Source organism: Gouania willdenowi, chromosome 9 (genome assembly GCF_900634775.1).
Source record: "Gouania willdenowi chromosome 9, fGouWil2.1, whole genome shotgun sequence".
Taxonomy (NCBI): domain Eukaryota; kingdom Metazoa; phylum Chordata; class Actinopteri; order Blenniiformes; family Gobiesocidae; genus Gouania; species Gouania willdenowi.
Window position 1 is genome coordinate 19,854,692 of NC_041052.1, and position 13,850 is coordinate 19,868,541.

At 38.6% G+C, this 13,850-nt stretch overlaps 1 protein-coding gene across 2 annotated transcripts in view; it reads right to left on the reverse strand.

Annotated features, from left to right (window-relative positions):
- Positions 1-13,850, reverse strand: part of arb2a (ARB2 cotranscriptional regulator A) — a 159,622-nt gene that overhangs the window by 122,840 nt on the left and 22,932 nt on the right. For both annotated transcript variants that reach the window (XM_028457060.1, XM_028457059.1), the window contains exons 5-6: positions 11,935-12,000; positions 10,556-10,747 (exon numbers count right to left, since the gene is read on the reverse strand). In XM_028457060.1, the coding sequence (XP_028312861.1) occupies positions 10,556-10,747; positions 11,935-12,000 (258 nt within the window). The remainder of the gene's footprint in view (positions 1-10,555; positions 10,748-11,934; positions 12,001-13,850) is intronic.

Consider the following 13,850-nt stretch of genomic DNA (forward strand, 5'->3'; position numbering starts at 1 on the left):
AAAGTAAGCACCGGTCATAGCTGCAGGTAAAAGATGATCTACGTTTATTCCTTTCTACAGCGCATCCCCACATCAACCGCTTGTGCGCATCAAAGACACAGACTCATTGTTTCCACTAAAATAGAGGTGAGCAAAATAAGGTGGCAAGATTTGCAATCGATTAATTATTATATTAAGGATTTACGCACAATGTTGAGACGGTGATATGAAAAGCAGCGCTGCCTATGGTTCGCAGGTACGATAATCAAAGTGTCCGACTGACGTTGATCTGTTCATTATTATTCATTATTTGATTTGGGGAATTCAGTTATTTTTAGTGTTTCAGTGCACTCTGTAAGCATTAATGTGGGATGAGTGAACTTGAGTTATGTTTAAATGTATTCAAAATATGTTTTAAAACAAACAAAGGTGTTAAAATGTGTTTTAAAAAGATGTTAAAAATATAGGATGTAAAGATGTGTTTTAAAAATATGTTTTAAAATATGTTTAAGAACATACAAACATGTTTAAGATGTTTAATAAAAATAAAGATGTGTATAACATTTATTATTGAAACCTTTTTTTGAGCCTACATGGAATGTACAAAGCAACATCAATAACATTAATAAAATTAATAATGAGGGGGTGCTTTTTAGCACTTTGAAAACCCATGATCTAGACATCTTTCACAAACATTTGTGAATAGAACACTTTCAGGATTAATTAGTGGAAACTACAAACCAGACCATGTCATCCAACGTCGGTGTCTGTCATCATTGATGAGCAGGTCCAGTCTCACGAAGTTCATGAAACTGTCACAAATTTTTTTTCTATGAAACACGATTTCCTCATTTTTCGTGCAGTAGGGATCGACTTTTTTTTCGTGCTGCATGACAGGAATTTGTGTGGAGCGACTGGGAAAGAAACTACATGGGAAACCATGCCAATGGGGAGTTACCTTAACCACTATGGTGAGAAGTTGTTGTGGCAAATCGTGTTACCCAACATAATGGTCGTTCCGGTCATTCCAATGGCTGGAGTCCACATTTACTCAAATTTTGGTCATCTTGTGTGAGCACCATCAACCCCCATAAGCCACTGAAGCTGGCTCCATGGAAGCAACTAAAATCACTGTGTAGGCGGGCCACGGACTGTGTTACAAATCCTCCTACGACTCTGACATGGCAGCAAGTATGTCAGACAAAATGGCTGGTTTATTAAACTCCTGGCTGCTGTAAAAGAAAATAACCAAACAAAACATCTAGTATTGTATAAGACCTTTTAATAGAGCTTGCAAAAATCACTCGGTACCCTTTATCCATGAAGCCTGAATCAAACTACTGTGGTTGACCAACAAAAGCTGTGCAAGGACGGAATGCGTTCTTCAATTTTACTGTCATGTAGGTACAGGGTGTCTGTGGTTTCAGAGAAGCATAAAAAGCCCTTGTTTATTTTCCTCTCACAATAAACATAGTTCTATGTTTTAATAATACTTATCTCTGCCTATGTGTATATGGTGTTTGAAACAAACATGAAGACAACGGTTTCAAAACGTGAGCTTTATTCTTCAAAAGCTCACGTTTCTTCAAACTAAACATACGCAACATGCAAACAAAGTATAAAAATGTAACATTTTGGCCGTCTCGGTTGTCTCTTCTATTTGATCTATTGTAGAAACAACACTCACGCCGCTCCACAAAAATTTGAAAAATGGCAGTGTCAACTTAAAAAATAAATGATCGGGGTGAGGTTTGGAGTGGACCAATCACAGCCCTTGCGCTCCGCGTCGCATAGTCAGGATTTTTGGGAGGCGCACGTCAAGTTATGGCATGGGGATCTGTGTCATTGCATACAAAGAACGTGTGAGGAGGAATTGAACTAAATTCAAGTTCATAATCGCCTGCAAACACAACAATCAGTTCTACAGACTGGTTAAGCAACTAAAATACTGTTAACTGGAGACCCATACATACATTTCTTACTATTTTTACCATAATGTTCAGCTATCAAATACTATCTTTGAGGATTTACTGCAGAAACGCTTCCCTGTCTAGTTGTATTTGACCAAACAGGATATGATTATTGTCTCCTCACCCCTGTGAAGTTTATACACTTGGTGCATTTGCAACTCTGTGTGTTTTTCTGTCACTCAGAGTCTAGGGGTTTACTGTAGTTTACTGTGTGTGTTGGGAACTGAAGCTGTCATTCGTTTGACTGACATCAGGGGGGACAGCAGCGCAGCAGCATATGGTATCAGCCTGCTAACTGCTAAAACTTGATATTAGTGCAAACAAGTCAGCCAAGCGAAGCATGGTGTGCTCCTAAGAGGGTTAAAGAACGGCTGTCAGCATACGTTGAGATAATAAAGTCTGTGGTAAGAACCATAATAGAAGGCAAAGGGGAGGAGAGCCAGCACAAACATGTGGGTTGGTAATAACAGAGAAAATCAAAAGACAAATACATGTTAACATGGTTGTTTTACTGAAGGGAAATACAGATTTTGAGCTTCCTGTTTTGTGATATGAAATAGAGGGAAACCCAAACTTTAGACGCTTGCATCTCATGCTTAACATATTATTTTTTCCTCCAAATATGACTAAATCCAAATTGTCTTGATCAAAGATGGCATACTTTGATTTTCTATTTATTATTTGAACTGCAATTTTACATTCCACCCTTTTCTTAAAATACTGTCTGTCACACGTCTTGTTTTTGCGTACTATTTATCTAATAAGCAAACCCCTCACTGTGCTTGTTCTTTCTTCTTGAGTGAGCTGACAATGCATATTAAAAGAAGGAAAAAAATATATAGTTGGCTGTCTTCATTTTGCCTGTGAAAGCTATATTTTCCTTCTCTCAGCACAGTTTTTATCAATAGAATACAAACAAGCTACATTTACACACAATTCGTACCAACTTGTTTTCACACCTTTGAATAACATGGGGTAATATACACACAAATATAGCATGCATTTAAGCTGTACTTAATATGTACTTTGATTTCTATTACAAACATTTTAAACACGGAGCGACAGAAGACAAAAGATGTGCCAATGCCATCACCTTTCATTGTCCGTTTCCCTTTCTTTACTAGACATGAACTGATGTTCAAATGTACATTTTGCCCAAAAAGGGAATGCAGGACAATATGAGTCTAAAAGGAAAAGAGATTTACACCTTCAATTAAAGGTTCTACCTCTGATGGCTGGTGAAGTCAACATAAATAGACTTTGTTGTAAAAAAAACACCAAAAAAAAAACAATACAATATTGTAAAAAATGACATAAAAAGATTAAATTGTGAGGCTTGGATCAATGTGCCATGTCTTTTGTTGCTAACTAGTAACTACATTTTGTATTTATCCATAATGTATCACAATGGGATCTTAATGTCTCAAGTTTAAACATCTTATTCTGTTATTGATAAAATAGTTACACACAAATTCCAGTCGATGGAAATGGCAGTTTGAGGGAAAATTCAATTTTGCCCTTAAAATTTTTTCCCAATCAGAGAAAAGGAATACATTCTGCGCTGATATGCCTTTAATATGCTCCACACTTCTCAGAATTTATTTCTTTGTGAAATGTAAAATGTTAATCATTTCTAACCTTTTCAAAGCTGCTGTAGAGATAGATCCTTGTAAAACCTACATGAGAAGGGAGGAGCCGCCTTATTTTTCACAAGCACGTCTCCCAATGTAAGACCAATTATGAAAATGTGCTGAGCAGAAATGCAAACCTGCTTCCAAACAGAAAGGTTTTGCACTTTGGCAGTCTGAGATTTTACCACAATGCTACTCCACGGGTTGTGGACTTGTGCATTAACTGAGTGTGTAAGAGCGTGCTCGTGCGTGAGCATGCGTGCACGCTGGCCGTGGCAGGGCATTCCCTGAGAGAGAGTCAGGAGGTATCCACCGCTCACTGCCTGCGGGCCCACTGGAAAAAGAGAGTAAATAAGACCTTCCCATTGGGGGACACACAGAGCCTGCAGCTGCAAATGACCTACTCACCACCTCACACATATTTGTACACACTCAATAATACACATAAACCCAAGACAAAGACTTCTAGATGATTGAGCTTGCTAATATCAAAAATCAAAAGAAATGTAGTTATCTTAAATCGACTAATACCGGAAGGCATGACCACTCGGTGGCAGTGTAAAGTTGGTAACCAATGGGAATGTGCATGTGGATGAACTTTCTGAATTATACAACAAAATTAGAGCTCTACACTACCAGAGACAGTTTTGGAAGGTGTTCACAATGCTTATTCTAGGCTGAGTTTGAAGGTTCTCCCTTTACAAGAATGGGTTTTCTACAGATTCTGTTCCCTTTCGTAAATTTAACCTTCCTCTGACAAATGTCCTAAAATATTGAAAATATTAACCTCGAGCATGAATTGTGAATTACTTCAAGTTCTCTGTTAACCCTCACTGTCATTTGTTAACGACTAATGAAAGCGCAGCCTGAGGAAGAACATATCTTCTTCATATCATTCTCTGACTAACAAATACAGGCAGCCTGCCAGGGGAAACTCAATGAGACCGCAATCAATACAGTGCTACAAGGTGTGCACACAACACTACACAGATAGAGGATGATGTACGATTACCTGGAGCATATAACAATCAGCAGTGCATGTTCATGCTGTAGATACACAAGCAGGAACTCAAAGACTGGATGTATAATATACACACTAACAAAGACCTGCATAAATAAAGACGCTGAAAATGCAAAGAATAATTACAAGGAGAAATCACTACATTGTTTATCAGACAGGAAGGAAGGAAGCAGGGTGCAGAGATACTGTATGTCTCTAGATATCAAGCTTGGACATCAGTTGTTGAAATTTCACATACGGCAGCAGCAATGCTGTTAGGACAGGGAATACCACCACAAAATAATGTTTCTCTCTCTGATCAATTTTTAATTTGGCCCGTGCAGCCGAGCCCTTGGCGGGCCTAGCCCCGGTAATTACGGTGGGTTATTGACAGCTGCTTTCCCATGGGGGGCTATTTAAAAGAGGTTTAACCCCTGAGCAAGTCTGGGCCCCACACCCGCCTTTGAAGGTGTCAAGTGCATTGATCTGAGCTGCAGGATGTGCTGGGACCTTCCCACCCCGGAGGTGTGTGTACGCCTGTATATGTGAGTGTGCATATGTGATGTTAGCAGGGCTACTAATACAAGGCCATGGCAAGACATAGAATGTTCTTACCACACGCACACACACACACACACAGTCACACACGCTGTCTTTTGGCTACAGTCAAGGAGATGGAATCAGTCAGGCAAGCCACCTGATGCCCTCAGTTTGACAGCGTACAACACACTGTATGTTGTATTTTATAGCTGCAGTTTCCTCACAGCTCAGAAGATTTACATTAACTCATGAGACAAAGAGTTAGATCCAACATGGAAAGAACACAACACTGGTGAACTTGTGAATATAAGCGTCTATTGAGAAAAACATCAGTCAAACTTTGGAAGAGAAGGAAAAAGAAAATAAAGGAGGATGTCTATGTTTGAGTTTGTCTCCTTCACTGCCCTCTTTCTGTCTTTCATTGATATTCGGAGCAAATACAGACCCCTCGGCTTATGACACAATTTTGAAAACATCTCACTCCCTCTTTTGACTTTTGGGTAAGTCTCAAGCAACTTCCTATCAAGAGTTAATGTGCAAGGCAGAAAACAAGAAAGGGCAACAATGGATGTTTTTTTCTATTGTAAACTAAATTGTAGTTAAAAACTAAATACTAGATTTGCTAACAAAACTATTTTCATATTAACGGCTATATTAACATGCTAACAGGTACTTGCTATGACAGAGAAAATTGCGCATGGATAAATAACATTTATCAATTCTTATGTGAGTTAACAGCTAAACAATTAGAGTTAAATTAATTAAATTCAACTTTATATGTACTGTATAGCGCAATTTACAACAAAGCCATCTCAATGCAAGAAAGAAAGAAAAAACATAACAAGATCCACATGAACAAGCATTTAGCAACAGTGGGAAGAAACAACTCCCTTTTAACAGGAAGAAATCTACAGCAGAACCAGGTTCAGAGGTTAATTAACTAAAGGTTTGAAGAAAAACATGTCAAGATATGAATTTGAAATAATATTTCAAAACCATTTGTTCCACTATGCAATTGTCCAAACCCTATGACATGCCCCTTCCACCTCCACCATCTCACTATCAGGATCCAGAACATTGACAGGGCCAGAAGGTAATGATACAGCTGCCACGATGCAAAAAGTAGACCTGTCGACTGTCAGGAATTGAGATCATGAAGGAATAAGCTGTCATTAAGAGACCGTCTCCCAGTAGTGGAGCTGTCAGATGTCTGCCTTCTGCCTACTCTCAACACTCCCGTCTCTCCTCTGCCAGTCCCACCCTATTTGCAGTCCCTCCTTCGTCATCCTCTCATTTCCCTCTTCCTTCATCAACCTCAACCCTTTCTGTACTCTCTTCTCCTTCTTCCTCCTTTGCCTTTTCCAACCAATCACAGTCCATCTTCCTGTGGCATCCACACCAAACTTCCACCTCCCATTTCAGATTTCTTCTTCTTTCACCTTTTTCCTCAAACTCTGGTTGTCTGCTCTTCTCCTCCACTCACCTGTCATTTTACCCTGAGGCCATGTGAATAACACCACTTTCATAGGAGCACAAGCAAGCAGACTTACACATACACACACAGGACACACAATGTCATAACAGAAACATAGACAGATAGTAACACACTCACACACAACAGAGCCAATACACATGAAATCTATATAGACAAAAACCTTAAGCTAGTATCACCATAAGCAAATATTACAAACACAATTACAATACATAAAGCCTATTATTTGCTCAAAGCTCACAGTGTTTCTACTCATACTCAACAAACATATATTCCACATAAACTCTTGCCAGCTGATGCCATATTCTCATATTTGTATGACACTCATGTGAGATGGAAACAAACAGGTGATGAAATGAGAAATGGCTGATGGACTCTAAATGTCATATCAGGGACAGAATTCCCTGAAGAATCACACTGAAACAAATGTTTTGTGTATACAGTATGTCTATAATCAATACTGAAAAAAAGTAGTGGAAATGGTGGGCTGGACCATTCATGAAACACATGTTAAAGTGTGTGTGTGCCGAGTGTGTGAATGTATGTCATTTCAGTGGACAAACATCTTAAAGTGTTTTTGTGGTCTAACACGTGGTCCTGCAGTTCTGACTGAGTTTGTATTTTTCTTTAAAAGGCACCCAACCTACAATCTCTCCAGGTGACCTTTTGATACAGTCTTAAGATGTTCTATACTTTCCTGTGAGTTACACCAGTTTTAGTTGCATTAGCTTTCCACTTAGGACAACAGCTACTATGGCAATTTGGGAAAGCGAAGCTAAAAACAAGAAAAAGAAAAACAGTAGAAAATAGTCAAAGAATACTCTTGAAATGACGTCATTGATGACGCGAATCGCCAGTTTAGTCTATTGAGTTCTATAGGAGGTGAAGGATTCAGGATCATTTAGCAGCTTTTTCAGTCAAAATGACAACTTGTGCTGCTTTGGGTTGCTTTAAAAATCAGTACAAGTTAGAAAAGTCGATAAAAACCAAATCTGTGACCCACAAAAAATCTGTGACCGCAGGGGGTGACAGTTCCAACTCTGCTGTTTCATAAAGAGACACCAGAGTTGGAACTGTCGCCCCCTGCGGTCACAGATTTTTTTGGGTCACGAATTTTGTTTTAACAAATTTCAGTAAACAAAAGAGGTTTACATCGACTTTTTTTTTTTTTTTACCTAGTACAAATTTTTAGAGCAACCCAAAACAGCACAAGTTGTCATTTTGACTGAACAAGCTGCTAAATGATCTTGAATGCCTTCTCTCCTATAGAACTCAATGGACTAAAGGGGCGATTCTCGTCATCAATGACATCATTTCAACATGGTGCACAGGCTCTCAAATGGTAAACTAGTCCCATTTTAAAAAGTTAATAAAACTAATATGGTGCAAAATAATGCGTTTTGTTAGGGACAGATCTTCTAATAAGGACATTTCAAAGGTTTTAGACCACATTTGTAAAAACAGCAGAGGATCCCTTTAAAGAATAAACCACAGTTGACTTTCTTTAACAAAACAAAACTCAAATTGATGCATCTGAAATCAGAAAATTGAGGTCACTCACTCCCTGAAAGTGAAACACATCCCATCACATGAATGCACTTTAGATTATAGGTCTGAAGATGAATAATAAAACTTCACCAACTCATGTCAGAAATGTCTTTGTAGTCATTTATGTCAACTTAAACCTTCAAATACAAATATCTCATGTATGTGGGCATCACCATTTTGGAGAGTTCAGCTAATAAGTGTCTCTGCATCATGTTCTCATCATGTCAGGCTTAGCCTTCGTATAACCAGTCCCAAAAGACACAAAGGTTTTGTTTGTATTTTTTTTTGTTTTTTACCAGTAGTTAAACTTGATTTATATGTTGTTGTAAGAGCCTCATGATGAAGTTAAGTGGATGACATAACACACCACTGCATTGTTCATAAGAAAAGCTGACAACAGACATTGTTTGTCACACACACACACACACACACACACACACACACACACACACACACACACACACACACACACACACACACACACACACACACACACACACACACACACACACACACACACACACACACACACACACACACACACACACACACACACACACACACACACGGTACTGTGAAGTAAATGGTCGCGTGATGGTTTGTCAGGGTGCAAGGACAAAATTTCTTGTTTACTATGATGAATGGGCCACACTCACATACACACAGTGAACTCTACAGTACATCTATGCTGTGACTAGGGTTTTCTGCAGCACAAGCATCAAATCTCAACCAGCTGGGGTGGTGGCACAAGACAGATTTAGGGTACCCGAGGCTACTGGTACCACACATGGACGCATACCCATCCAATTTTTTTCCTTCATGTTGTACACAGCAGGAGACGGCTTTACTCAGCAGGCAATATTTTTACGGTATTCAGACGGAGCAAACGGAGGAGCGAGGCGGGATGGAAATCAGAATCTCCCCTAAGTCAATTTGAACAGCAGGTTGATGAAATTACACAAGTAGTCGTGGCCAGGCTGACAAACGAGCACAGGGATGGGGATGAAAAATAATAAGACAGGTAGAATCACCTTTTTCTTGCTGATACACAACTCAAGAAGGTTGTTTAGTGATCCCTGGAAGGGAAAAAACAACTGATCTATAATTAAGGCATAGGAATTCAAAAGCAATGCCATCATGCAGGACAATGAAGTTCAGATCAGCCTCGTTTGTGCACCTCTGCTATTAAATGATACTTTGCAATGTTAAAATTGTTCTACCTCGAGTCATGAGTCTTACTCTTTCCTACTTTTTCTCCATGTTTGTGTAAATTTTACATGGAGTCAACACAGCTCAGCAGGGATGGACACCTCTTCACCTCACCTCATTGTAAAAGCTAGCCTGTTTTCAGGCCTGCATAATCACATAAAGTTATTAGGTGTGATGGAGCAGGGAGGTGTCTAAAACTAAAGAGGTTGTACTTGGACCTCCCCAGTGACCCCACAGTAGGTATTACCAACAAAAGCACTGGTTTTACCCCAAGATCATATTCAAGGGGGTGTGATGCATGCAAACAAACACCAGTCCATACACAACTTTGGGTGCACTTAAAAAAGCAGGAATATATATGCATGTAATAAAATGACATTAAAGCTGGGGGGCTATTCATTTCAACAGCAGATAGACAGCATTAATTACAGAATTAAACATGTGATAAGCCAATGGTTTGAGAACTATTCAAATCATAAAAATGATATAGATGCTGGATTAAAGTTGTGTCTGTGCTAAATAGTGGTAAAACATCCACATAAATGTTTATTTTGGTTCTGTTTTTCTTAATAGCTCGAATTGAGTATTTACTTGCATTGTCAATTTAATTTATTTCATTTTTTGCAGTTGTTAATGGTGAAGAATGGGGGTAGGACTTGACAAGCAAGGCTTCTTACTATCCTTGATGAACAAATCAAATGTATTATATTGAAATCAACTTTTTTCAAATTTCATAGAGATTTATGTTGAGATTTGTTTATTAATTTTCATCCATTTTTTATTTGTTTGTTTGTTCAAAATAAATAAATGAATAAAATAACATGGATGACAAACTAATGATGAAAAGAAAGGGAAAATCAATTCGTAAATGTACATTCTGGGAAATTTAGTAAATAAATAAATAATTAAAGGTAGTGAGTCTTAAACTGCAAAGGTAAAATTAATTCTTATATGAAAGTGGATGTGACAAGGCTTTAAGTGAAATAAATGATTGATCTTTCAGTGTCTAAAAAACTCCAGATTTTGGCATTTCCTGCAGGAGGGAAATGTGTGTGAGTGTGTGTGTGAGTGCTAGGAGAAGTGTGTGTGTGCTCGGGAAAACGTTGTTGATGAGGTAGAAGAGCAACATTCTCAGGGGATAACATTCATAGCAAAATGACTCATCAGTTTTTGTTTAGTCCCTTACCTTCATGGCTCTGGTAATGAAAGGGATCTGTGTCCCTGAGTCAAGGTCCTGGTTGATGATTAGTCTACGGGCCCACTGACCAGCCCGCACCACTCCGCTGCCTTGAATCAGCACTAGCAGCTTGGATGGGTTGGACAAGGCATCTGGGCTCAGGTAGATAAAACTCTCAGGTTCATCTTCTGTAGCATTCACCTGAAAATACAGAAAGCTAAGGTTACTAGATATATTTATATAATTATATCAATAATTTATATCAATATTTATGATATAAATTCAGAGGACAATCACTGCCATTTATGTTTATGGATTTTAAACATTCATAACTGTATAAAGAATATATATGGTGCATTTTTATCCAAATGCATTTCTGCTCACATCCTTCAGTATGCTGTCAAAAAAAAAAAAAAAAAGAACCATGGGTGGCAGCTGCAAGAACTTAATCCAAACAGACAAAAAGAGCCAAGTGGGGGAGAAAATCTTGCCCTTTATAGTCTGGCGCACCTTCATTTGCTCTCCATTTACTTGGCTGTGGTTAATCTTCTTAAAATCTGCGGTCACAAGTTCAATGCCAAGCAGGTGGACTGACCCACCACAAGCACACACAAAGACACTCACAATTCACAGGTAGTATACATGCAGGAAGACGGAAAGCCGAAAGCCATTAGGGTTATTTTCCAGAGGAATAATGAGATAAATAGGGCGGGCAGATAAACCAGTAAAAGTGTATGGAGGCTAATGAAAGGCGCTGGCTCCAGCTATGTGATTTATGGACACTGTTAGTGCTAGAGCTACCTCTGGTATGCTCCCAAACACCACAGCATCCATATAAACAAGGTCTGAAAAATGATCACTAGTTTTTTTTTATATATATAAACAAGGAAAAAGAAACAGGGATAGAAAGGTAAAGCAGGGCGAAAAGACACAAATAGGCTTTGAACAACAAATAAAAGGGATCAAGTGTTTGCTCTGAGCCCAGATGAGCTGGGCAAAGAATAACTCCACGACAGCAAACTAGAAAGTCCCCTTCAGCGTGCCTGAATGCAAAACAGATTAAACATCTGTTTGCTGAGCCTCTTTGCCTTTGAAATGACACATCACAATACAGTTAATTTGTCGAGCGGACACTTTTGCACAAGGGATGTGTAGCATAGGAGAGAGGAAGAACAACAGGCAGTGGAAGATGAACTGAGTGGTGGAAAAAAAAAAAAAAATGACAGAGAATTGGAAGAGCCGATTCCTCACTACCCCTTGCCTATTTTTTTTTAAGCAGGACATTCAATATCATAAGCATAGACGTCAGTTTTTATAATAGTACTCCCTTTAATCATCAAGGGCATAAATCAAAGAGGCAAATGCCTCCTTTCACTGCAGGTACTTACTGGCAGGATGGCTTTAGTCATGTTGCATTTTTTCTCCAACAGCTCATAAACATACTGAGTGATGATCTGGAGAGAGAGAGAGAGAGAGAGATAGAGAGAGAGAAACTCAGAACATGTGAAATCAGACATCACAATGCAAATGCAATCAATGTTTTATTTTGCCGCGATAGTCAACAGAAGCCCACTAAACTCTGTGCATTGTTGAACAAGTGATACACTGTCACCATCATACTTACAAACAGAATAAAAAATACCATTCTGAAGCTTCATTTGCCCTGTGTTTGGGGTGTGTGTGTGTGTGTGTGTGTGTGTGTGTGTGTGTGTGTGTGTGTGTGTGTGTGCGTGCGTGCGTGCGTACAAGAGCTACTTGAAAGAGTCTTGATCACACGATGTGTGTGTTTGTGCATGCGTGAGCCTTAGAGTATATGAATCACAGTGCCATGTTGAGGTTGTAAGTGCCAGGAGAGGAAATCTCCTGTTCAGGCAAAGGGCTGATGTAAGTTATGTTTATCCTTGAAGCCACAGCACTAAAGAACCTAGTATACCGAGTCATTTAAACCCCAGGCCAAGACTTTCATGGTTCAATGACATTAACAGCATTTTCCCCCCCATTTTCTCTAATTTATTTACTTCTTTTCTTTTTTTTTTGTCTGCTAAGAATAGAGGGAGCCACTTTGTGAAACAGATTTTAATTTGTGATCAGGTTTAAGGATGACAGAAGATAACAGGGAACAGATAATAGTGATGCTGCGGGGATGTTTATACAAATGCAAGGGCAAACCTTGTACATTATATATGCAACACCAGCATCACTTTCAGAGAATGGACCACAGGGACAGCTGACAGACATGCCGCGTGAATAGTTTCCCTTTGGTTAGCTCTTGATGTCCCAGCCATGCTCTTCCCACAAAGCAGAGGCTGGTGGTGACACCACAGCAGCAAAGCAAGTCCAAGCGCTCTAGCCATGGTTACAAACTCAAATGTGAATCAACAATTGTCAGTCGTACCCCAGCACAACTTTGAATCATGTTCAGACATTATTAATTATGATAAATTTAAAATGTTACTTGATTTAGAAGGCAGCATTTAATTATACCTAAAATTAGGAATGTCCCGATACAACTGATATTGAAGCCTTGTGTATCGGCCGATACTGATATTGATCCGATACGATATCAGCACGAATCATACATACTTTTATTACTTATTTTGTAGTGTGGCATTTTAGAAAAGGCTTGATCAAGTGATGTTACTGAGGTTTTTTATATACTTGTAGTAATGTGTAGTGATACCACTGTATCTTACAGCCTTTTTATAAACAGCTTGCACTTGAGCAGCAGCACTTAGACCAGAGGTCCCCAACCTTTTTTCGATCATGATCCCATTTTGATATCAAGAGTTTATGGCAACTTTTTTTGAGAATTTGTTTTTGATAATGTTTGTCATGTATTACAAATACAGAGTAGCCAGGCTTAGATTAGTTTTACTGCATTTAATTATTATTAATAATAACAACTAGATGTATATTTATCAGTAGAATACAGTTGTTTAAGATTTTGTTTTAATTTTAAAAATAAGAATAATTAATCAATAATCAAAAACATATTTTTAATCAGTCATTTCTTGTTCCTTCTTTTTTTTTTTTTTTTTAAACACATTTCAGGCAACTCCATTTAAAATCCATGATGACCCCACATGGGGTCCCGAACCTAAGGTTGAAAAGCACAGATTTAGACAGTCAGCCATGTCACCTCTTTGTTCAATCCACAGCAGTCAGTGCACGCAAGAGAGAAAATCAAACTACAGGATCGATCAGTATCAATATTATTAATAAAATGGCTCAATGCACACACCACTATTTTATTTGGTACCAATTTCTGCTCCAAAAAGTTTCCAACCACCATCAAATTGTGTTC